The sequence below is a fragment of the Paroedura picta genome, chromosome 12, assembly GCF_049243985.1.
Source record: "Paroedura picta isolate Pp20150507F chromosome 12, Ppicta_v3.0, whole genome shotgun sequence".
Classification (NCBI taxonomy): domain Eukaryota; kingdom Metazoa; phylum Chordata; class Lepidosauria; order Squamata; family Gekkonidae; genus Paroedura; species Paroedura picta.
In genome coordinates this window covers 11,347,534-11,374,040 of record NC_135380.1, presented here as the reverse complement: position 1 = coordinate 11,374,040, position 26,507 = coordinate 11,347,534, and the positions used below count along the sequence as shown (strand labels likewise).

General features: G+C 44.6%; 1 protein-coding gene across 10 annotated transcripts in view; it reads left to right on the top strand.

Moving 5' to 3' along the window:
* Positions 1-26,507, top strand: part of ST3GAL4 (ST3 beta-galactoside alpha-2,3-sialyltransferase 4) — a 134,293-nt gene that overhangs the window by 69,185 nt on the left and 38,601 nt on the right. For 4 of the 10 annotated variants that reach the window (XM_077306908.1, XM_077306909.1, XM_077306916.1 and 1 more), the window contains 3 exons: positions 13,798-13,921; positions 17,447-17,517; positions 25,148-25,242. In XM_077306908.1, coding sequence (XP_077163023.1) covers positions 25,207-25,242 — 36 coding nt within the window. In that variant the 5' untranslated portion in view covers positions 13,798-13,921; positions 17,447-17,517; positions 25,148-25,206. Of the gene's footprint in view, positions 1-624; positions 981-1,873; positions 1,895-13,797; positions 13,922-17,446; positions 17,518-23,023; positions 23,239-25,147; positions 25,243-26,507 lie in introns of those variants that run through there. The other 6 variants (XM_077306917.1, XM_077306918.1, XM_077306912.1 and 3 more) reach the window with 5 other exon arrangements.

Sequence of the window (26,507 nt, the reverse complement as noted above, 5' to 3'; positions counted from 1 at the left end):
TCCATGGGCCCTGCATGGTGCCTTCCTCCCCATGGACCATGGCCATAGCCTCCCTCCTCCCTCCTTTCCTCTCTTTAAGGGCACTCAGAGTAATACCCCTTTCCACTGGGGGGGCTTCCTTCACCCCCAGTCTGGCAGCTCCCACTGCAATTGTGGTTTTCTAAGGCCCTGCGAATCCTTAAACTGGCTCTAGTGCTATGGATGCCACAAATCCTTAAACCCCTCCTGCAGAGTCCTGCTTCCAGATGCTAAGCCCATGGATAAAATTAGAAATCCTTACATGCACTCAGTGGCAGCATCATGCATTAGTGGACCTTGGGCAGGAGGGAATTCCACACTCAAGTGTTATAATTCTTGAGGATATCTAAGGAGGGCTTTGAAGCTTGTCCCTACTAAATATAAGTAGACTCGGGGGTTGAGAGATGGAGGTTTTGTGACACCCTTTGGTTTTGAGAGCCAGTTTGGTGTAGTGGTTAGGAATGCGGACTTCTAATCTGGCATGCCAGGTTTGATTCTGCGCTCCCCCACATGCAGCCAGCCAGGTGACCTTTGGCTCGCCACGGCACTAATAAAACTGTTCTGACCGAGCAGTGATATCAGGGCTCTCTCAGCCTCACCCACCCCACAAGGTGTCTGTTGTGGGGATAGGAATGGGAAGGCGACTGTAAGTCGCTTTGAGCCTCCTTCGGGTAGGGAAAAGCGGCATATAAGAACCAACTCTTCTTCTTCTTCTAAAGGCACAAAATATAGCTGGAACACTTTTGTGTCTCTGTGGCTATCCAAGGACAAGAGCTGCTCCCTCTGCCTTTGGGACTGGAAGAGGGAATCAGTGCTCTGCTGTGTGCTATACTTGAGACATCCTTTTTCTCACAAGGACCAGATGGATCTCTGGGGGGTTAGAAGACACTCAAGGAATTTCATGTGATCTAAGAGAAATGCTGTCTCCCGAGTGGATCTGCAGGGAGATGCTTTAATAATTGGTAAGAAATCTGCAATGTTTTGTGTTGAATTACCGTGTGTGCGTGTGTTTGTGTGTGTGTCATTTTTTGGTTGTCCATAATTCATATAAGCAGAGAACTGCTATGTTAGAGGAAGGATTGTCACATTGGAGAAATATGTTTGAAATATGCACAAACATTTCCTGACCTAGAACCCTATGGTTTCATAAAGAGGGGCGTATGGGTGACAACCATGGGGATCCTTCTTCATATGTCCATTCCTCATAGCCTCCCCTCCCCAGCCTATGTCTTTCCTTTTGCTTTTCCTCACGCCCTTCCATAAGCATCTCACCACTGTCAGTCCTTTTCCTTAGTTCCCATCTCAGTTGCACGGGGACTTCCTAGGTAGCTTCCTTTGGTCACCTTCCTTCAGCTGTGTTCCATCCCCTCTCCATTGTTTGCCCATTCTCTAGCTATCTGTCTTCTTGTTCCTTCCCTCTTGCCCACATGGTGACCTGCACACTTTGTGCCTTTGGGACAAACACAATGTTTCAGCCTGGGCTGAGTCAAGGCTGGGAAATTCCGTAAACTGAGACACTGACAGGTTTGCTTTGTCCTTGTGTCTGTCTGGACAGAGAGCTTTCCAAAAGCCCTTTCAAGGTCTGACATCTCTTCATGGTGGGGCTTTGTTTAATACTTAAGGGTATCCCCTTTTCTCTATCCAGTCTTGGCACATGTACGGTTATCGTGTTAGACTTGAACTTGCTAGTAATTGCATATTTTTCTTTAACGAACAGGGAGAATGTGTATGTGTGGGAAATCAGCTTGGTGTAGTGGTGGCAGGTCCTAATCTGGGAAGCTCCTCCTCCACATAGCAGTGATATCAGGGCTCTTTCAGCCTTACCGACTTCACAGGGTGTCTTTTGTGGGGGAAGAAAAGGGAAGGCAAATGTAAGGTAAGGCGTTTTGAGACTCCTTCAGGTAGAGAAAAACAGCATATACGAACCAACATTTCTTCAGTAATATCAGGACTCTCTTAGCCCCACCTAACTCACAGGGTGTCTGTTGTGGGAATAGGAAGGGAAGGCAATTGTAAGCTACTTTGAATCTCCTTCTGGGAGAGAAAAGTGGGATATAAAAACAATTCCTTTTTCTTCTTTTTTTGCAAAGGAAGAGATTCTGGTGGGTAACCATGTTGTTCTGAACTAATAGAACAAAGTTTGATTAAAGACTAACAAAGCTTAATCCTGGGTATAAACTTTTGTGTGTATACCCAGAATTAAATTTTGTTGGTCTTAAAGGTGCCTCACACTTTGCGAGGGACCGTATGTGTGCATGCGTGTGCACATGTATGCAAGATATTTGATAAGGGTCTTTAGAAATTGCTTTTCATTTTAGCAGTGATGTATTCCAGAAGAATTCAATGGGAGGGAAAGAAATCCCCGAAAACTTTCCCATGTCCTAAGCAGAATGTGAATTGATTCCTCACACTTATTTTGATGTTTATTTAGTACACATGTTTTACAAGTACCTCTTATGTCCCACTGGCAACAGCTACTTGAAAATATTTGATTAGGGAAAAGAACACAAATCAAGTGTGGTTTAAATTCAGACAAGTTCTCAACTTTGCGTGGGAGCTATTTTTGCTGGAAAAAACTAGAGACAGTATAAAATGGGATTCCTTTATATGGTTTAAATTTAAGAAGAAAAGGACTGAACAGATCTGACATGCTCATTTTACCCCACCCTGAGAACTGGGCATGATTCACTTATGGACGTGGTTGATCACCTATGTGTTTCAACAGAGTTTAACCCTTGGTCATGCATACCAACATGGCACTTCATTGTTTGCATTAATGGGTTTGTCCACATTAGACTGTTGAGTACAGTATCCTTTCCACCAAGTTAGAGGAACAGCATCAATGGGAAAGTTAGCCTTGGTTTTGCAGAATCAGGTGTATTCGTTACTTGATTTTTGTTTGGATTCTAACATATATTTGTGATTTCATTCCCTCTGCCCAAATACATAAAGCATACATTTTCCTCTCTCGCACAGTTCTTAGGCATAAATCATCTGAAAAACATTACAATGTTGAAACGGGCATGCTTGCCTAATAAGGTGTTGGCAGGGGCCTCCATTCATTGTCAAATTTATGAAACGGTCTTTAGAAATGAAGTCGTTTTCAATGGGGAGAAAAAGCTCTGGAAAAATTCCCTACAGTTTTTCTCTGGAAAAATTCCGCACAGCTGTCCCTAACTAGTATGTTTTTCTCATGGTTCCCAGCATCTGAAGTTCTTTCAGTCTTTTGTTTTGTTTTGTTTCATACAAAGTTTTGCAACAATGTGTGTACTATTTTATGAACTATTAAGTACCTATAGTCCACTTTGCTACTAGAAGCTTGTGCAAGTATTTCACCACCTGGTTTTTGTAGGGGATTAATACCAGATACACTCCTACTTCCATGGTCCATTGAGGAGTCTTACCACCCTGACGGTGCCACCAGTGTGAAGATGTTATGTCACTTCTGGGGGGAAACCTGAAAATGATGTCCTGCTGCTCTAGGAACTGACAGAAACTCTATGGCAAAACCAGCAGCAATTTTAAAAATTCATTTTTGTTTGCCGGCTGACGGAGTGGCAGCAGGGGGTGTCAGTGGGAGGTAGACCTGCCAGCCCTACCCCTGGGGCTTTGTCATGGATTTTAGAGAAGTGAGGTGAGAATATGGTTAGTGTGATGCCACTTTATGTGGTGGTCCAAGAAAGGGGAAAGAGTGTGGGTAGTAAGTTCTGTCAGAGTTCTCTCAGCCCCACCTACCTTGTAGGGTGTCTGTTGTGGCGAGAGGAAAGGAAAGTGGTTGTAAACTGCTTTGACACTCCTTCATGTAGTGAAAAGCAGGGTATAAATGCCAACTCCTCCTCCTCCTTCCTTTCAGTTTCTTGTTTGGTGTAGTGGTTAGGAGCTAGTTTGGTGTAGTGGTTAGGAGTGCGGACTTCTAATCTGGCATGCCAGGTTCGATTCTGCACTCCCCCACATACAGCCAGCTGGGTGACCTTGGGCTTGCCACAAAACTGATAAAACTGTTTTGACCGAACAGGAATATCAGGACTCTCTCAGCCTCACCCACCTCACAGGGTGTCTGTTGTGGGGAGAGGAATGGGAAGGCGACTGTAAGCCGCTTTGAGCCTCCTTCGGGTAGGGAAAAGTGGCATATAAGAACCAACTCTTTTTCTTCTTCTTCTTCTTGTTTCTGCCCTCCCCCACAATTGGCCTTGCCAATTTTTCTTCACCAGGAAAGGAGTCATTACTTCTAGGACATCCTAAACTTTTAATAAAGGTGAAAAACAGCATGTGAGAGTATGAACGTGCCCTGAGGAACAATGGGTGATTTATCCCATGACATTCTACCAGCAGGCGTATCCTCTCCTATTCAAGATTTTGGCTTTTGAGAAAGTGTGGAAGTATAATGCATTTCTGCAAAACATTACAATAAAGGTTGTGTTTCTATGAAGTTTGTTTTCTGTAGGATACGATAGGAAACTTCCTTCTTCCTGCAAAAGGGGAAACACCTCTGAATATTAATGATACCTAGCAAACTTTCTCTCCTCCAGTCATACATTTTCCTTCTGTACTAAGAATCCTTCACTCTCACTTGACAATTCCTGGATCTCTTCCCCCCCCCCCCCCCCCCCGGGCTTATTGTTCATTGTCTTTTCAGACACGTTTTTATTCAAGGTTTAAGTTTGGGTGCATGCACACTTCAGATAGAATGAAATGGAAATTACCAGAATGTACATATAGGTATAGGCACTGATAAAACTGTTCTGACCGGTCAGTGATATCAGGGCTCTCTCAGCCTCACCTACCCCACAGGGCGTCTGTTGTGGGGAGAGGAAAGGGAAGGCGACTGTAACCCGCTTTGAGCCTCCTTCGGGTAGGGAAAAGCAGCATATAAGAACCAACTCTTCTTCTTCTTCAGTAATCTCAGGGCTCTCTCAGCCTCACCTCCCTTGCAGGGTGTCTGTTGTGGGGAGAGGAAAGGGAAGGTGACTGTAACCCACTTTGAGCCTCCTTCGGGTAGGGAAAAGCAGCATATAAGAACCAACTCTTCTTCTTCTTCTAGAGGGTGAGCAGTAGATCAGCATTGGCCAAATTGTGGTGCTCCAGGAATCCATGGACTACAATTATTATGAGCCTCTGCCAGGGTGGCCAGTTGTCAGGGGCTCATGGTAATTGTGGTCCACGGACATCTGGAGAGCCCCAGTTTGGTCATCCCTGGCATAAAGTGTAATAAATCATAGAACCATAGAGTTGGAAGGTGCCATATAGGCCATCTAGTCCAACCTGCTGTTCAACGCAGGATCAGCCCTAAGCACCCATGAAAGTATATGTCTGGTCTCTGCCTCCTTATGTGTCTCCCACCCCCTCCTTAAGCAGCCGATTCCACTCCTGAATTACTGTTGAATGGATTTTTACTACCTCATGACCCTTGAAGCTTGCACGAAAGGCTTTTCAACCTGTTGCCCCCCTGGGTGTACACATGGCCCTTGGTTGAAACATTGTTGAGCCAGATGGCCAGAGATGAGGAGTCGATGGCTGAAGGAAGAATGATGAAGAGCCAAGGAATGGTTCACACCCTAAATATTTTTGAGCTTTTCATGGTACCAGTGAGGGAGGTGAGCATCTGACCACTCCAACCACAAGCTTTGGCTTTATTAATTCCATTCTGTCTTCTTTATCTTCCGGGCAGCTTTGGTTAATGTGCAGCTGGGTCAAGGGGTGTTTTTGTTGTTGTTGTTCCATTTCAGCCTTTTGAAAACAAATGAAGAAGCCAGAAGACTTATAAATAGGATTATCTCTTCCCTAATAAACTTTTGTTTTCGAAAGGAGAAGCTTGGAAAACACAGGGCTCTATAGAAGGGGTTTTTGTTTTGTTTTTTTTAAGACAGTCATGTGGGATGTTAGCCCCATGATAAAACCTATGGTTTTCCTTGCGCCCAGAAATCTCCAGTGATGAATCTCTGGTATCAAGGCTCTGAAAGCCTGAAGAACTGCTTCTTGTTGGAGTAGAAAGGGCCAGTCTGGGTTTCCATCCCCACATCCCTGGATATAGTGTTATTGTGGGATTGTAGCAATTGTTTGCAACTAGGCTGTCTTCTCAGCACAAGAAAATTGCTGGCGCAAATTATTGCTACGGCTCACGGATAGTCTGGTGCCTGGTGATGTGGGGAAGCAGTGGGAGGGGAACAATGTGACCCTGTATGAAGCAGCCTCCTCTACCCATATGTTCTGCCATAGGGCTCCCTCCCACTCCGCCCAAATGTTACCATTTCCTCTCCCTGTTGTGAAATAAGGGGAAATGGGAATTTGTTACTCTCTGAATACATCCTCCTCTGCAGCAGCTGTACAAATGGACCTGGGGTACAATCAGAGGCATCAGTAATATCCCCTACAATGTATGGGAGGAGCTGAACAAACACAGTTTCTTGTTCTTCCCAAATTTTGTAATGTTGCCTCCCAGACTTAGGGGTGTTACCAGATGCGTTGCCTAACTGACGTTAAACCAGGGATGTTTAACATATGAAGAAGAAGAAGAAGAAGAGTTGGTTCTTATATGCCGCTTTGCCCTACCCGAAGGAGGCTCAAAGTGGCTTACAGTCGCCTTCCCATTCCTCTCCCCACAACAGACACCCAGGATCATGCAGAAAATTTCTTCCTTCTTTTCCTCCCCTCTTGTATGGAGAATCTCACTACGGCATTTTGATCCCATCTGTCCGTCTATCCATTTATTTAAATACTGCCACTCCCTTTAAGAGAGGCTCGAGGTGGTTTGCATAACAATAAAATCCATAAAACATGATAAAATCCCAATACCAACATCTTTGATGGCGAAAATCTCCCCCCCCCTGCTCTACAGAATGTCTGAAAACCACATTTCAGGAGAGAGCTTCATAAGGGGGAGCCTGATGACTTCAGTGAGGGGCCCCAGATCACCCTTATCCTGGCCTTGACCAAAAACCCAGCATAAGAGCTCCATGTGCGGCCCTGCTTTCCCCCCCCCCCCCCCACAGTAAGAAGCTTGCCGGGCCGCAAGATTGCGGCCTGGGAAGTTTCTTACTGCCGGGGGGGGGCGGGGAGAGGGAGCCGCGGCCTGGTGGTTGGGGACCACCGCTCTAGATGTCCAGGGACTTCAATTCCCATGAAACGCTGGCAGGGGCTCATGGGAATTGTAGTCCATGGACATCTGGAAGGCCGCAGTTTGACTACCCCTGAGTTAAGTGGTTAGTTTTGGGACCTTGCAAAATAATATGCCCCCCCCATGTTTATTTAAGACTAAGGAAATCAGACATACAACTAACAGACTGTATTTTACAGGGTTTATTTGGAGTAGGGGGGAAATCCCAGGACTTTCCTTTAAAAAAAAGTTAACTTTTTTTCCATTTCCTAAAGAGAGGTTTTCTGTCTGAAAACGATACCGAAATGACCTTTACATTTCTGCTCCTCTCTTGGCGAAAGAAGCTTGTGTTTCAGTTGTCTTCTTGCTAAGCCTTTGGTACAGTTCGATTTCACTTCTCCTACGCACTGCGAGAGTTTTTGGAAAGTCACGGATTGTGTGCTAAATTAGTTCTTGGAATCTGAACCTTAGGAAGGTCAGGACTGTTTCAACGGTACATCCTACGCGGTACCTTCCCAAGCTAAATGGGTACAACTTTCTTCCCCTCTCTCCATCTGCTCTGTCTCAGGGGTAGTCAAACTGCGGCCCTCCAGATGTCCATGGACTACAATTCCCAGGAGCCCCTGCCAGCGAATGCTGGCAGGGGGCTCCTGGGAATTGTAGTCCATGGACATCTGGAGGGCCGCAGTTTGACTACCCCTGGAACTGATAACAGTCTTGCAAGGTTCATTCCTGCCCCCCCCCCCCAATGCATTTGAACAAGAGGTTGCAGCTTAAGCATGTTATATACATTGGTGACCTCTGCTGGAGAAGGACAGAGCCTTAATAAATGACTTACAGTTTAGATCAGGGGTAATCAAACTGCAGCCCTCCAGAGGTCCATGGACTACAGTTCCCATGAGCCCCTGCCACACATTATGAGCCCCATAAACCATTAGTGGCTTCCCACAGCTGTACTTTCTGTGGCAGACACGGCAGACAGGTGTTTGTGTGCCTATGTGATTCAGAGACCTTGAAGACCTGCTCAGTGGTGAAGCCTGCTGTTTGGGATTGAAAAGTTATTTACCTCACAGGGTTCTTGCAAGGATGATAACATGAGAGAACCTCCACGGTACAATTCCCTCCGCTTTTTGGCAGGATACAGATATGACAATTATTCTACACCGTGATGGCTCCCTAGTGATGCATAGATAGAGTGAAGCGAACATAGAATCTGCCTCACAGAACAGATGATAAATTCGCAACGCATAAACCATCCCTCCACGGGACAGCATCCGTTAACAAATCAAAAATTAAAACTGCAGGAAGATGGCAGAGTTTTTGACATTTCAAGCTGTTTTGTAAGTTATTATTTTTTTAATGGGAATGTTTTGTCTGTGGAACAAAAAGCTTTACTATTGGGGGGGGGTGTAAGGGGATGGAATAGCAAAATACAAGTAACTCTTGTATTATGGCGACATTACAAACCACAGAACCCCCTGCCTATTGCTGCCTTAATGTATTGATTTTATACACTTAAACCTTGCAGTTCTGCTAAAAATGGTAGTATTTAAAATATTCAAACGTCCCTGGAGGGCAGGATTCTCAGTTGAACTGGGTGGTAGGGAGATGTTTGCTCACCTTCCCAACGGTTCATAAAATCTGGGAGCAAAATGAAGGTCTCTCTTCCAATCAGCACCTGGAGATTCTGCAAAAACCTGGCATTTCATATCATGGTCAGTGTTCAAAGTGTTTCTTGTTTATGATCACAGGAATCTTTATGCTAGCTTTGCAAGATAAGTCAGTTTTGACCTCCATATTGATCCGTGTTTATTATTATTATCAAGGACGTGTCAAAGACAAATTAGAAAATTGTTCCAGAAAGACTTTGTACTTTCCCTTATCTCTTTTGCAAGATTAGACATTGAAGTGGGATGGGAAACAGCCGCTAGCTTTTGTGTTGAACCCCGTCTCAAGACTGTGTGGGAGGAAGAACTGATGGAGAATTAAGTTTTCCTGAGAAAGGCTATTCACAGTCTGAAAAATTCATTGGAAAACGGTCAACATGTCCCTGCTACATTAATGAACCTTCTGATATCGTGAGGCTTATTTCAAAAGTGAATTCTTTGCGGGCAGATGGTGTCACTAGTTCAGTGGAATCGTCAAGTGCTTTGAATTTGCCCCCTCTCATTTTAAAATTTACATTAGGGCTGCATGACTTATTGAGTAGTATGCTAATATATTTTGTTGATTGGAACTTTGCTTGGTAGAAAACCATCTTGCATTTTTCTCTTTCATGTTTGTGCTCTTTTTTGGGTTTTGTGATATCTAGAAGACAATAAAAATATTTAAAAACAGAGCAAGATTTTCCTCATGAGTTTGTGGCTGAGATTCAGACCGGCGACTTCCTGGATCCAAAATCCATTTTCTCAACCACAATGCTAGATTCATTTGAGGCCCTGGTACTCTGATGGTGGTGATGATGTTAGCCATTCAGTTGAGTTGGATCCTTGGCGATCCTACAGCTCAACTGCCGCCAGGATTTCCGATCTTGCACCACTTCTTTTAGTTGTTTAGTGTTCTGGCTGGTGTCCATTTGATCTTATCTAACCACTGCATTCTTTGTCAGCCCAGTTTCCTTTACCACTGACCAATCCTAACATAATTTCTCTGTCGAGTTGTATTGCATGATATGGCCAAAGTAAGTAAGCCATAGTTTAGTGATTTTACCTACCAGTGATATAACAGGCTTTAAGTGGGATGTGTGTGTCCTGCATAGTGCATAAGGCTGGACTAGATGACCCCTGAGGTCCCTTCCAACCCTATAATTCTATGATTCTAAGTAGTGTAGTATTTCCTTATTTGTGACTTTTGCTGTCCTTGGAATCCGCAGAAGTCTTCTCCATCACCAGAGGTCTAACAAATCGATTTTCCTACCTTACTACGACCTCATTCTTAAAATTCTGGGGCCTGCAGAGCAGGACCTTGGAGGAGAAGGAGGAGGATAACTAGTGAGCAGATTTACATGACAGGAGCTGGCCTTCTAAGAACCTTGGTCCCAAATCATGGATGCATTCACAATGATATTTTGAATTGTGCCTGGAAGCAAACTGAAGAGAGGTAGTCGCACCTGCCTGCAATTTTGCCATTGAGGTTTTGAGCCAGTGTTCAAAGGCAGCCCTGTGTGCAGCACATTGTAGCAGCCCAACTTGTAGAGAATCAGCACATGAGTACCTGTGGCCAAATATGTCATACCTGACAAGCTGTACAGGTTTGTGTTCCCTGAAGTTGGAGGTTACTGGCAGCTGCTCAGGGATCGGTCTATGACTTGAATTCCTGTAGCGATGTCTTTTGGGGGTATTAAGATACGGATCCTGCTGAGCCTGTTTTTAGATGAATTAAATGTAACAAATTGTGCCTTTTCTTTTAAGAGAATCAGACAAGGTGATTGTCTTTGTTTGTTATTATACTATATGTAATCCAGCAGAAGGGTGTTTCTAATATTGCACTGGGTGGAGTATCTGCTTATTCAGTGTCTTCGGATTCAGGGGTTTAGCTGCAACCACCAAATCATTTCTAAATGAAGGAAGCGGTGTCATTTTTTCCCCTCAGGCTCTAGAGAACGGTCTTGTTGTCTGTGGGAAGAGCTGTATGATTCATTAGGTGTGAGGGAAAGAGATTCCGCGTAGGGCAGTAGCTCTAAAGAGGACAAGACTGAGTTGGTGATCTATTCTAGACCATGTGGGGTTGAAGAATCAGCTTCGTAATTGAGGTGACTTTTCCCCTTTCCAGAAGAAGGAAGAGTAGGTTTTTATAGCCTGCTTTTCTCTACCCTAAGAAATCTCCAAGTGGTTTGCAAACACCTTTGCATTTTCTCCACACAACAGGTAGTTGGGGGTAAGAAGAGTTCTGAGTGAATGGTGACAGCTCAGGGGGCTTATAGGTTTTTTACCTGATGTTGATATCTTATGCTCTTCATTATTCTGTTTCCATTGTAAACTTGCTCATCTCTTTTGTTAGAGAAAGCAGGTTTAAATTAAGATAAATATGTGAGGCCTTTTAAGGCTGTGATACCAGGTGAAGGTCTTTAAAAAAAACATTGCCCAGGCATTCTCTTGATTTCTGCAGGGGCTCTAATATTTCCCCCCTCATTGGATAGTTTTTGACAACTGCTGAGTTTGTTTAAATGGAGGCTTATTTTTCTCGTTTATTTATTCGGCCTTCTGTTGGTTTAAGTGGTTTCTACTGCTTAAGTGGTTTATGTTGCTGTTTGGCTTTAGCTTATTGACTTTGATTTATGATGGTGTACTCATTCTTTTAGTTGCTTTAATGTATTTTCAATTTTTTAATTCCCTGTTTGCTGTATGCCATTTTGGAAAAATAATGGGGGGGGGGGTTCTTCTAAATAGGTGAAATGAACATCTATCTCATCTGCCCCCATATAATGATGGGAGGTGGTTGAAGACATTATATCATTGTGGCTATTCCAAATCCTTTCCCAGAATGTTGAACATCTCATTTTAGAAGAGTAACCCTGGAGGAAGATATAAGGAAAATATGCAGGCTGGAGACGCAAGCCTTTCCAGGCTTCTGGTATTCTTGGCTGTCAGTTCAGAGATTATCAACAAGCACTTAGTAAAAATCTATTATTCAGTTGTATTTAAATAATACATAAGTTAGGGGAAATAGAACAAAGTTTGAGCCCAGTGGCATCTTTAAGACTAACAAGTTTAATTCTGGGTATAAGTTTTTGCGCGCATGCATGCTCCCTCAGAGAAGCTGATACCAGGAATTTAACTTTATGGTCTTAAAGGTGCCATTGCACTTCACTGTGTTCTATTGCTGCAACACAACTACCCTGGCTCTATAATTGAGGGCAATCTAGGAGGCACTTTTACGTTGTGTAGGCAGGACCTGAGAAGAAAATGGATTCTGATTGGCTGGGTCTTGCGCCATGATCCCAACAGTTATCAAGTCCTACCAACCTTCAGCATAATCTGTGGATTCTGCCTTTTGGTTTATTTTATAGCAGGTGTATCCAGTCAAAAATACACATGGTGATTCAAAGGCATACTTCAAGGTGGTGGTTTTTCAAAGGGTTCAGCAGATCTAAATGTATCAATATTGCCCCCCCCCACCGGTCTGCTTGGACACAAGGCAAACTATGTACAAACTACCACAATCATGGTATGATCCCTGTGACCATCCCGTGGCTGTCTTAGTAGGTTCTGTGGAAGGAATAAAATAAATAGTAAGGCACTACTTGGAGGGTATGTTGTGGAAATAAAAAGATTTTGGTGGTAGGGTTACCATCTTGTTGTATGGCTTTGCTTTTTACGTGTGTGTATTGGGGTGTGTGTCTAATAATGTAATCATCTCTATAGGAGAGGAAAAACCCTTCATTGGCTTAAATTCTGAGCATCAGGCTGTTGTTGAAAATAGTTAACTGGAGCTTGTAAATCCCTTGTAACAAAAGTCGACCTTGATGGCTTGCATAAATTTTGATGGGTTCCTTGACGGTTAAACTAGTGAAGTATTGTAACCTCCTATTTTTTTGAAATTTATTTCTTTATTTATAATTTAATTTATACCCCACAGCCCCTGACTAAGTTGTCTCAAGGCGGCCAGGCCAGGTGAATGTCCTGGGGGCCTGGCACCACCAGCAATTTCATACTTGCAGAGTAAAGAGCCCTGCAGGGGGCATAAACAGCTAAGCAGTCCCTCAAGTAGGCAGGACCCAAGCCGCATATAGCCTTGAAGGTCAAAAACAAAACCTTGAACTTGATCCGGAAGCAAACTGGCAACCAGTGCAGTTGTTTTAGCACAGGCTGGATATGGGCCCTCCAAGATGTCCTAGTGAGGACCCTCGCAGCTGCATTCTGAACCAGTTGCAATTTCTGGGTCTGGGACAAGGGTAGGCCTGTGTAGAGTGAGTTACAGAAGGCTAATCTGGAAGTGACTGTTGCGTGGATCACTGTGGCTTAGTGTTCTGAGGACAGGTAGGGCCCTAGTAGCCACACTTGGCGTAGTTAGAAAAATGCTGTCCAGGGTACATTTGTTATCTGAGCTTCCATAGAAAGGGAGGCATCAAAGACCACTCCCAAATTCCTGGCTATTGGTGCATCCATCCAGGCATGGGAGGCGCACTTCCTGATCCTTTCCCTTCCTAATCAGCCACAGGACCTCTGTCTTGGAGGGGTTGACTTTCAGATGGCTCTATCCAAGCCATCCAGTCACTGCTTCCAAACAGCTGGCAGATGTATCCTCGGGGGAGTCCATCCGTCTGTCCAACAGAAGGTAGAGCTGGATGTCATCTGTTTATTGGTGACAAACCGACCCAAAGCCCCGGACCAGCTGGGCTAGAGGACACATATAGATGTTGAAAAATGTGCGGAAGAGTATCACCCCCTGCAGCACCTCACACGGAATGCTGACAACTCTTCCCCCACCGCAGTCCTCTGTGTCTGATTCTGAAGAAATGAGACCAGCCATTTCAGACCGATCACCCGAATCCCAGTGATGGCAAGGCAGTGGGCTAAGAACTCATGGTTGATTACATCAAATGCAGCCAATAGATCTAAAAGAACAAGGATGACTGAACCGCCCCAATCCAGCTGGCGCTGGATATCATCTGTTGACAAAAAGCGCTGTAATGCATAGTGTTATTACTGGAAATGCATAATGTTATTACTGGATCTGTGTTTCAGATGGCGAACCAGAAGGACAGAGTGTCTAACCTTGTTCAAAGTGTCCGGCTAGCCCTACTGGAAGCAGAAACTGGAAGCCCTGCAGCTGCTAGACACCACTGTGTTGTGTAGCTTGCAAGGAGAGGTAAGTTTGAATGGGTGTATACAGTACTTGACATGCTTCTTGGCTAGGACAACTGGATGGTGTCATCTGGTCCATTTTCTATGTGTGTTCTGGCTGCATCTGGCTAGTGTCTTTTAGGGAGTTGGCAGAAAAACAGAATTAAATGGAAGGGATAAACATTTTTATGATTCTTCTAGGCATAGGTGTTAGACAAATTTAGTTTGGGGAATTAGCATTAACTGGAGTCTTAGCAAGTGGTGAGTAACTACAGGATCCCCACCTATGTATACCAGAATATCCCTTTAAGAAACTCTAAACCAGTCAGTTGTAAACTGGAAGTTTGCTTTAATTAAACAAATTAAAGAGGTACAGAGACACACCAAAAGCACATGGAATATGCACACAAGATTATCTAAGGAAGGCAGAAGTGAAAGGGAATAGTTTTTTGGGAAGAGAGGTGATAGTTACCATCATGTGAAGAAGGATGTCCTCAGATTTAGCAAAACAACCAGCATTTTGTGAAGAGAAGGAAGAAGGCCTACACACAAGTAGGCGGTGTATGCAAGTCACCCAGAGAACACACACACACATGCACGATTGGTACTGGGTACTTTTTTTTTAATATAGGAAACTATGTAACGTCAATGCTGATGTGCTAGCCCCTAAAACAATGTGTTGATGGAATTGGCTCTCCTTGACAAAGAATCTAGAAGACACGTAATGGGTTTGTCTGGAGTGAGGACAATACTCTGTGTGATACCACAATGAACTCCCATGTAATAGATAATTGTGATTGCTCTAGTGGAGCAGAACTAAAGATGTTACTGGTTCTTGATGACCCCTTCATTGCTTGCCTGGAAATTGCCAGAGTCGGGCAAGTTGTTAGGAATTGCTAATTCAGCTCTGTGGATTTGAGAGAGATGAAGTGGTTGAGAAGCTGCTGAGATTTGTACCAGTTCCTTGGAAAACCTATACCAAATGTATGTATCGCTTTTGGGTGTGGAGAGAAAACAATTAGTGATGCAGCTCTTACGATCTCACAGAATCTAATCTAAGTGTCTTGGAAATTGACGACTGTCTGGCATCCATGTTTTCTGTATTTGTTTGGGAGTAGATAGTGCTTTTTGGTATTTGAGATGCAACTGACATCTACCCCACTGTCCTGAGGAAGGGACTGGGATGCTATTAACTTCTGTGGTAGCTGGAGAATTAGCTCTCTGTTGATTACCCAACACTGACATTCAATAACTTGTTCTTGTTTATATGCTGTAGTGGATATCCATCTTCCTGACTGGGAATACTTATTGCATCTTTTTATTAATGGGTCACAAGGTCTCCAGGCATAATTACACTCAGGGTGACACAAGGTTTGTTTCCTCATCCATTCCTCCCAAACCAGCATAAAAAGGAAGGATCTGTCCGTCCGTCCATCCATCCATCCATCCACAACTGATGGTTTTTAAAAATGTATGGGCAGGAAAATGGCAGCAATTTCTTTAGTTAGCCTGGCGGCAAGAAAACTTGGAAATAAAGATGAGTTTTTAACCTGCTAGCAGAAGGAGCATAGACGTAGCTCATCATGAAATGCCACTGTAATGAAAGCTCTTCTTGCATGTTTCGTCTTTGGCTGCTGGTCTCCCGGGCCTGTATCGCCATGCCTTCTGGACAGGATGTTTCGGTTGAGTTAGAAGTGATACAATGCAGGAGACAGTAGGATTGTTATATTTGAAGGCTAAATACTCTTGATACCTTTTCTGATGCTTACTTATTCCTCATTGGGTTGGGTGTTTGTAGAATGCGTCAAACAGGCTTGGGAGTTACCTATCCTGACACCTTTTGAAAGATTGATTGTGTGTGTGAAAGGGAGGGGGAGAGATCTGTTACAAAAACATTAGAACCTTCTGAACTTCAGCATCTAAAAATAGTTGTACAGGCTCCAGAATTCTTGTGAGTGATTGGCTTTTGTGCCATTTGTGGAGGGTGGGAGAAAGATTACACTGACTCACCTTGCTGGAAAGAATCTGACTGAAACTTTATTGATTTCAGGTTCCTCAGATCTTGGCATGGCATAGGCTGGGAACAATGGGTGTGGCTAACAGTGGCTTTCAGCACCTTCCCCAACTCTCTTGTTGGCTTAACTGAGGACAAGAGGGCTAGTATTAGGGCTAGAAGTAACTGCTATTCCAAGCCATCCCCATGGGGCACAATCTGACTTGAGGTTAGCCGCCCTGTGCCCTGTCCAGCAATGCTACTTAAAGGGACTCCACTTTGTCTGTGCAGAGGGGCACAACCAGCTTGATGTAGTGGTTAGGAGTGTAGACTTCTAATCTGGCGAGCCATGTTTGATTCCCTGCTCCCCCACATGCAACTAGCTTGGTGACCTTGGGCTCGCCACAGCACTGTTAAAGCTGTTCTGAATGAGCAGTAATATCAGGGCTCTCTCAACCCCACACACCTCAGAGGGTGTCTGTTGTGGGGAGAGGAAAGCTAAGCCGCTTTGAGACTCCTTTGGGCAGAGAAAAGCGGCATATAAGAACCAACTCTTCTTCTTCTTCTTCTTCTTCTTCTTCTTCTTCTTCTTCTTCTTCTTCTTCTTCTTCTTCTTCTTCTTCTTCTTCTTCTACTACTACTACTACCACCACCACCACCACCACCACCACCACCACCACCACCACCACCACCACCACTACCACCTACTATAACTCAACTGGCACAATCTGCAGTGTGTTGCCCAGCCCATACCTAAATACCAGCAGCCAGTTGTGTCAGTGATGCTCTTCACAGTCGAGGACATACAGGACATATTCAGTTCCTTTGCTAAGAGAGAAGCAAAAATCAACTGACTTGGATTTCCAAGTGTCAAAAGCAATCTGGAAAAAAGGGGCAGGAGTTGGGGGCAACAAAAAAATAGGGCGATGGTGTTGGAGTTTGGGGGGCTCTGTGGAAATTCAGGGAGCCGATTCCAAAACTTCAGCTGCGGCCATATTCACTTGGAAGTAGCCATGTTCAGCCACCACCTCTCTGGGACCATGAGAGCCAAAGGACAGCTGAAGTTTAGATGCCCTGATAAAGTCACCCATTCCTTTCCTTCACAGCCAGGTAAAGCTGCAGCTGGTATGATCACAGCCATGTAGAGTTATAGATCCTTATCTAGGCAGAAACATTCCCGTTTCTTGTACAAAGAAGCCATTTATCCAATGGCAGCAGCTAGCTGCACAATGAAACCATAGCAAATAATCACCATCGAAGAACAGACTGGGGATTGAAAATGTTTTGTGAGCGTCCACAATGACTGCTGGGCTTTCTTGCACATTTCTGAAGCACACTGAGGCCAGTGCATGAGTCCTTTCAGTGTATGATCTCCTGATCTCCTCTGGGAGCTCGTTCTACCAGGTGGGGGCTAGAATGGAGAAAGCTCTGGCCCTGGTTGAGGTCAAGCGATTTTGGCCTGATCTTGAACAGGTCTGTATTAATGCAACACTCAGTTCTTCATTTTTTTTAAACTGCTCTGCTAACCGGTTTGCTTTGTTCCTTTTTACTTTGCAGAGTGATAGAACTGTAGATCCCCATCCTGTGGAATTACTGCTGACTTAGCTTGGGGACAACAGGAGAGGACTGTGAGTAACTCATCTTGTTACATGGCATTATGAAATTGTTATTATTGTTGTTAGTTGCGAAGTCATGTCCGACCCATCGCAACCCTATGGACAAGGATCCTCCTGGCCTTCCTGTCCTCTACCATTCCCCGGAGTCCATTTAAGCTCGTACTGACTGCTTCATTGACTCCATCCAGCCACCTCGTCCTCTGTCGTCCCCTTCTTCTTTTGCCCTCAATCGCTCCCAGCATTAGGCTCTTCTCCAGGGAGTCCTTCCTTCTCATGAGGTGGCCAAAGTATTATGAAATTACACAATGCTAAGGAGCATGTGGAGATGTACAATGGCCAATGAAGCAAATCTTGGGTGCAATGTGATATTCTTTCTTTCCAGTTATTTTCTCTCTGTTTTTTTCACCTGGAATTCACATCTCTTGGGATGCCTTCATCCACCAGCTTAACTCCATGTGATCTGTACAAAGCCCATACTGTAATCTGACTTGTTCTGTGTATGGTTAATTTGTTGAAGCCCATTACAGCTCACAGCAACCAATAGCTTTGGTTGGCCTCGGATGTTACTACTAGTTTGTAATTTCAGGGTCAATTAAATGAAGGAAACCAAGGACACATGTGTTTATTGAAACAGTTATTGAATGGGTTAGAAACGTTTTCTCTTCCTGGGAACTTGATACTTTGGCCAGTAGAGCTTTTAGAACAGATGAAGAGTCATCTCTTCCCTAGCCAGCACTACATCCTTTGCGTGTGTCACTGTAGCTTTGACCTTCATCAAGAAGTCTGGATGGACTCACCAGCTTAAACTCACTCATTGTCTCAGGGACACATGTGGCTTTTTGACATGCCAGTCCTGGCTCTTCTGAGCATTGGTTCAGGGTGGGGAGTGGGGGGAGAGGAGCAATCTTGTAGCTCATCATGGCAATTCTAGTTAAGTACCTGTAAGTGACACCACAGTGATGTGCTAGGAATTTTTCAAATCTCTGTGGTAAAAACTCTGCTTGGTTTGTCTTTATTGCTCTACTGAGCAGCAGTGAGAGCCCTGGTTCCCTATCCTCAGTGTGGGACCTGCTCCAATTTCAGGAAAGTGAGCAAGGCCCTTGTCCAGTGGGGCTCGTTTCTGGCATGTGTTTTTCACCTTGAAACAGCCACTGCCAGAGGAACAGATAAGCTGCAAGCCTCCTGAGATCCTCATGCCGGGACTGGAAGCAAGTGTGGCTCTGTGTGAGCTGAAGAGTGAATACTCGGCTTTACTGTCTGCTTTTCCATCTTCAGCAGAAAGTCCCGGCCATTTGTGGCCAGTTCCCAGTTATCCCACACTGTGTTTGAAAATATCCTTGTGAAAAGATTTAGCTGCCAAATCTATGGAAATGGTCTGATTTAGAAGAAGAAGAAGAAGAGTTGGTTCTTATATGCCACTTTTCTCTACCCGAAGGAGTCTCAAAGCGGCTTACAGTCGCCCTCCCTTTCCTCTCCCCACAAAAGACACCCTGTGAGGTGGGTGAGGCTGAGAGAGCCCTGATATTACTGAAGAAGAAGAAGAGTTGGTTCTTATATGCTGCTTTTCTCTACCCAAAGGAGTCTCAAACAGTCACATTCCCTTTCCTATCCCCACAACAGACCCCTTGTGAGGGAGGTGAAGCTGAGAGAACCCTGATATTTCTGCTCGGTCAGAACAGCGCTATCAGTGCTGTGGCGAGCCCAAGGTCACCCAGCTGGCTACATGTGGGAGAGCACGGAATCAAACCCAGCTCGCCAGATTAGAAGTCCGCACTCCTAACTACTACACCAACCTGGCATTTTAGTATATTGTCTTTTAATTTCCTCTCTTAGTCACTGTAACTATTTTAATTGTTAAAAAATGTATTTACATAGTCCTCTCAAACCTTCTAATGTCTTTGCTTACACTGTCTTGGTGGTCTTTTTACAACAGCCCTGTAAAGTAGGTTAGTAGTATTGACTCTATACTGTAAAACCAAGTGCAGCTGAGAGAGGAAGGCTTGCTCACGGCAGAGGTGAAACTTGAACCAGGAACTTCCGCAGCTCATGCACCAGTTTTCTCAGCGTTAGATCCTGTTCTGCTCCTACTTAAACTTTTAGAAAAGATGCTGTTAGATTTACTTCGGAAGTCGTTTTTAAAAATACGCATTAAAGTGCATTTGTTAGATTTCGGGATTTATTTAAGAGGCGCCGATAAATAATAAACCGCAAATGGCATTTCAGATTGTAAATAACTTCTACCACTTAAAGCGTGCAACCCAAAGGAAATTAAGCACGCTCAAGGTCCAGTGAATTCAGCAGAACTTCAGGGCATTGTTAGGCTCTAGCAATGTTGGTATTGCTGAAACTTAATCTGGAAATGGTTAGACGTAACCTTCAATTTGCTTCTTGCTGCTGGTTTCAGTGCCTGTACATATATACCTGATTGTACTTGGACCCATGAGCCTCTTGTGGAGCAGAGTGGTAAGGCAGCCGTCTGAAAGCTTTGCCCATGAGGCTGGGAGTTCAATCCCAGCAGCCGGCTCAAGGTTGACTCAGCCTTCCATCCTTCCGAGGTCGGTAAAATGAGTACCCAGCTTGCTGGGGGGTAAACGGTAATGACTGGGGAAGGCACTGGCAAACCACCCCATATTGAGTCTGCCATGAAAACGCTAGAGGGCGTCACCCCAAGGGTCAGACATGACTCGGTGCTTGCACAGGGGACACCTTTACCTTTACCTTACTTGGACCCAAAACACACAGACTGTGTACGCTCATATTGGACAGATGCATATTCTCTTACTTCCCAATTTCCAAATTTAAGAATAAGTATTTCTGATCATCATACGTTCTAGTTCTTTGGGGGTGCCAGCTGTCCCATGGGATGCAGAGTTTAGACAGCAAGGAAGGCCAGCCAGACTGATGCTTAAACATACTCGTCAGCAATAATTTTAAAATTGAACTTGGCTCTTCCCTCTTATATTTTGACACAGAAGATTGCCCTTGGCATGGTTCTTGAGTGGGTTTGATTGCTTTGAATTGGTGCTTGCTTGGCTTTTTTGGCCAGCTGCTGTGTTCTCGGGTTAGGGAGCATGCGCTGAGATATCATCTACTGTAAAATCTACTCATGGAAAAAGGCCGGCGTTTTCCTCCGTAGCGGTTAACCAGCATCTGCTCATCTGTTTAAAATACACTTAACCTAGACTTTGCCAACTAAAACAAAAATCATTTCACAGAGGACAGAAAGGTTCCTATTATGGCTGGAAAACCCCCTTCATTATCTTGCCTGGGTGGAGAGAGGCAAGGAAAGGGTAGGAAAAGGAGTGCTCTTGGATTTGGAATCTGAAGAGTACATGAAGGCTGAAGTGGACTTTTTTATTATCCTAGTTTATTTGGGGCAGAAGGCTGCTCTTTGATGTAGAATTCTCATTTTATGTCCTTTTCTCTGGTACTTTTAGGCATTTTGATATCTCCAGGCTGGCTGCATACGGAAATGAAACTAATACAAAAATCCTCCTTCTGACGTGGAACTTTTGTAAAATTTTGGTTGTACATTGTGAAATGAATAAGTAGGGTTAGGGGCACACCTTACTAAAATATTTCTGCCCCTGCCTTTTCCTCTGAAAGGGAGGTGGTTCCAGTCTGAGCCGTAGGTAGATGGTGGCACAGAATTGCTCACCTGTTTGCATTTTTGCTTTTCAAGGAGGGCAACTTGATAGTCTTGATCTAGGTGGCTCCTAAACCAACCCATTCCTTTTCAGTGAGATGATCCGTAGCTGCTCTCCCCTTTTTGTTTTCCCGAAAGGGAGGAGATGTGTTCACGCCCTGACAACCCTGTGCTCAAACATTGTGGCGTATTATTGGTCTGTTGAATCTAGAGATATAAAATATCCAGAGGTTTTAAAGCGAGGGAAGAATCATTGAATCATAGAATAGTAGGGTTGGAAGGGACCTCATGGGCCATCTAGTCCAATTCCCTGCACCATGCAGGACACCCACATCCCTGTCGCTCATCCACTGTAACCTGCCACCCCGTTGAACCTTCACAGAATCAGCCTCTCCGTCAGATGGCTATCCAGCCTATGTTTAAAAATCTCCAAAGATGGAGAACTCACCACCTCCCAAGGAAGCCTCCTAGTAGATGTCAGGTTTTTTTTGGACGGGAATCAACATATCTGTAATACTGACTTTCTGATCAAGCCTAAACTTATTTAACAGCTTTGACAACATAAAACATTTCTACAGTCAGTTACCATATCAAATTGTGATATTTTCCTTAGTTTTCTACAAGAAAGGGGCCATGGTTTAGTAATGGGGCATCTCCCTGGTCCCAGGTTCACTCCTGGGCATCTCCGGTTGATACTACCAGGTATGTGAAAGACCTCTGCCTGAGCCAGCTGCCAGTCTGAATGGACAGTACTGTCCTTGATTAAAAATCAGGCAACTTCATGTGTTCAAGGGAAACTGTGAGCATACCCAGTACTAAGAAGTACTAAGTATTCTCGAGCTAGTGGAGAATACATGCAGTAATAGCATATTAATGGTTGGCAAAATCAGTCATATTTAATCAATGCACATATCTTTGCAAATATGTTGTCTGTGGACAGGAATTCTCATTCACTAATGCTCTGAATTGCCAAAAATCATCATGCTACACCTGAGTTTCGGTTAGTTCTTGGATGGGAGGCCACCAAGGAAGTCCAGGGTTGCTATCTGACCACTCCCTCCTCCTTCCACTTCCCCCCGAGGCTCGGAGGCTGCAGATCCCTGCTGAGTGAGAACTGCCCCTGCTGGTGAGTTCCCTGCCCAAGGGACCTCCAGCCTTCAGCCTTTCCAGGTCTTGGTGGGGAGGAAGAGGCCTTCCGCAGAATTCTTCCACTCTACCTTCCCAATCTAGTACTCATTGTATTCCCGAATGCAACGGGTTTGGCCCCTAGTAAATAAATAAATGGTATATGAACCTTATTACACATTGGAAGCAAAAATGCCTTGGGAAGTATACAAGTTCAAAGCCTTACAACAGGGGAAGGTACTGTACTGGAGCAGATCCATGTCTGATTCGACTTCTGCTGAAATTCACGTTTTGTTGTTTTTGATAGTCCTGTTGCTATGGTTGGGGGGGTGGGATAATAAACAACCTATAATTTTGAGTGCAGTGTGACATGGGGTACTTTAAATGAAGTCCCTAGTGGCCAGTGCTCTGTTGACCTGCATTCCAGCGAGAAGGAAAACCCACTTTTAAGCGCACCAAGTCCCTTTCAAGGGAAAGAGAGGTGCAAAAAGGTCTTTGTGGTCTTCTTAGAAACTGCAGCTCTTCAAGAATTTCCTGCAGTGTTTTCCCCCTTTCCTCTACCTGCGGCTTTCGTAATCCAGCCACGCCAGTTAAAGTTTGCAGCCCACTGATTTACTACATCCCCAGATCACTGGTCAAGATACTACAGGTATTAGCATACCTCTGGCCATTACAAACATTTCTGCAGCAGCTGCGTCCGCAAACAGCTTTTTTTTTTTTTTTTTTTTGCGTTGCTGCTGTGAATCTCTGCGCTTGGAGTCCCTCGGCTGTGAAATTTTTCCCCAGCCGATGACTCCCGGTGCAAAGACTGCTGCTGTAAACAAGGCAACGCTGACAAAACACAGGAGAGAGTGGTATCCAGCAGGACTGTGAGTGTAGCTGTGGCGCCCGGAACACACCTGCGCACAGATTAAACAGGGCATCGTCTCAGCATTAGCACAGCGAGGGAAGCTTCAGGTAAGGTAAGAACGCTGTGTGTGTAAGTGGCCCACTGAGGTGTATGGGAGGTGCACGGTTAGGAAGAGGATGGGAACTTTGTGCACGCAAAGGATTGAGTGGGAGCTTTGCAAACCGAGGATCAATGACGAATTTATGGGATGGAGGGACATTAGCATGTATTGGAATCAGGGGACCTAACATGATGATTCCAGTGGGGGCCAGGCTCTTCTCTGTCCCAGAGTCTAGAAGTGTGTATTGTTATACATGTTGCCTCCCCATAACTGGTAATAATAACAACTAACTGTTACAGTTTTGCTGTTATTCTGCACCTGAGCACAGGCACTGCTTGGGAATTGAGAATGAAATCCAAAAAGAGAGCCATAACATTCAAGTGTGAGCCGCTTTGCCCCCACCTTATAGTGTGAAAACTGCTTTTTTGGTACAAATGGTTAAATTTTGATTTACCATCGATAGGGCTTCTAGGAAGAATGCCTTTGGGGGCTGTAGGCTTCCAGTTTGCTCTCACAAACTTATGATTACCAAGCAACTTGGAGGCTACAGGGTCTTGATGTTCTTCTCCTTTCTGGGGTGGGGGGGGTGGGAATGTAGGGTGTTGTTACACTTTACAGGTGTGGCTGGGAAAATCTGATATTTGACCTATGAAAGCAGATGAAAACCTTGCCCCACCCAAATGCCCTACTTCATGCGACGTACAGTTAATCTACCGCTTCAAGAGGTTTTGATGGGTGTTCACTGATATAAAGAGAATATACAGTCATGAAAGATGGGTTTGTTCATTCCTGGAAGCTGTCGTAGCCAGGGATGGATCTCCCATGATCCTGTGCCTTAGACTGCTAATCATTACTGTGTCCCAGCTAAGGACAAACGCAGTAGAAGATGATGTGTTAATACAATACTGGTAGTGATTGTGACCTATAAAGAGGTCTCTGTTGTGGGATGACCAAAGCTGCATTGTCCAGATTCTTGAAATGAAATTGCATGTGCATTGGGGAATCCTGTGCATGTTTACAAATGTATTTTGATGATCTAGATCAGGGGTAGTCAAACTGCGGCCCTCTAGATGTCCATGGACTACAATTCCCAGGAGCCCCTGCCAGCATTCGCTGGCAGGGGGCTCCTGGAAATTGTAGTCCATGGACATCTGGAGGGCCGCAGTTTGACTACCCCTGATCTAGATAGAAGACAGAAGTCCCATCTGGCCAATCAGATAAATAGTGGGTAAAGTTTGGTTGCTCTTGTACAGAATGATATGGGGGTGGGGAAGCGGACTTTAAACAAAGTTAGAGAAGATTCAAATGGGTAGCCGTGTTGTTCTGAAGTAGCACAATAAAATCAGAGTCCAGGAGCACCTTTAAGACCAACAAAGATTTATTCAAGGCGTTTCTGAGGAAGAGTGCTTGCACTCGAAAGCTCACGCCTTGAATAAATCTTTGCTGGTCTTAAAGGTGCTACTGGACTCTGATTTTAAAGTTAGAGAAGAATTTGTAGATTCATCATTGGAGCTCCCATTCCTTCATGGAGGGCAGTATATATATACATATAATAAATACATTTCTAATAGTATCAGGTTCAAGAGGAGGGAGGGAAAATTGCCAGGGGAGGGAAATTTTCCCATTTACCTTCTGCCTATTCCAGTTCTCTTTCCCTCTCTGCCTCCAAGGATGTTACAGAGATGTAAAGATCACCAGCATCTCTTCTGATGCAAACCTTTAGATGGCATTTCCTTGGCTGTATATTCTTCCTTCTTGGATTTTTAGGGGTTTGCCATTGGTAACAGGCCAGCCACACAATTTGAATACGACTTGCTTAGCAAACTTTGATCCTTCTTGGTGAACTTAAATGGTGGTGGTGGGAAAGCTCATTCGGTTGTGTCAGGAAACAATAATGAAAAAAGCCTAATTAATCAAACAGGAGCTGCTACCTTCCCATTCTGCTGGTGTAGTTTAGAATCCGGGGAAACGTTTGAAATCATGGACGAGGCGGACGAAAACCACAGTGTCCTCGAGGTAAGAAGCCGCCTCTTTTTTTAGGTGGTCGCTCTCGTGCTCAAGAAACGTGCTCTGGTGCAGGATGGATATTGCAGCTCCAGGCATCTTCTGCAGAATTCCCCCTCCCCCTTCAAAATCTAGTGAGAGCAAAAAGCCCAGAGGCCAACTCAGCGCTAGATAATGCAAGCAGTAACCTTAGCAGTAAAGGAACATTAGATATGGGGGGAGGGGAAAGAATACCAAAGAATCTGTGTCAAGGGTAGGTGCTTTGAATACAGGGTGGGCAGCTGCGATTTGGAGGCTGGCGATTGGAGAAAGTGTGTCTGTGTGTCCTCCCAATGGGTGCTGTTGATCATAGTTTCCATTGTGGTTGTAGTTAAAACAATTACATTTCCTGCAGGGGGGGGGGAAGGAATTTTATCAGAAAGATCAGTTTGGGGGCAAAGGAGCAGATGCTACAACAGCGAGACACCACACCTTGCTTCTTTAGCTGCTCTTTTTTCTAAATGTCTTGGTAATGTTTGTGCACTGTGCGTCACCTTCCAGCATGCAACAGGCAGTAAGCAATTTGAGGTCAGAGTGAGACTTTGCAGCACACAGAACTTTGATATTGAATGATGTGTTCTTTGCTTTTGTCCATGCTAAGAGGGAGAGAGGAGGGAAGCCTGCAGCGCTGACATTTCAAGGCCTCTCGTGAAGTTAGGGTTCGGTAGTTCATCTGGCTGCTCTGACCCCACTGGTGTTCGATTTTTCTTAACATGAAACATCCCTCGTGGTCCTGAAAACCAGTCAAGCTTTGCAATTGTGGGTGGGTTCAGTGCCTGAAGGGGAGACAGCTTGAGAATCCAAATGCCTCTGCTGCCTTATGCTCTGCAGAAAGAAATGTCAGCAGTACATTTCTAGCGTCTTCCGTCCAGGCTAGTTGCCTCTACAGTCCTATACCCTGAAGTTGCATCTATTATCACCTTAATGACAGTTGTTTCTGAGGTGCAAGAAGAAGAAGAGTTGGTTCTTATATGCAAGAGAGTGATGTCGCTTGTAAGAACACCTTATAAATGTATCGTTTGTAAATCTCCATGTTCATAGCTCTTCAAATGATTCAGAAAACGCTGGGGAAACTGGGAGTGGCAGAAAAGATGGGCAGGAGGCATTGAGGCAGGAGCTTTGGAAGAAGGAGAGCAAATGATGGAAGGAAGTAAACCTCCCTCTTTGAGCGCTGGAGGGTTTGAAGAAGAAGAAGAGTTGGTTCTTATATGCCGCTTTTCTCTACCCAAAGGAATCTC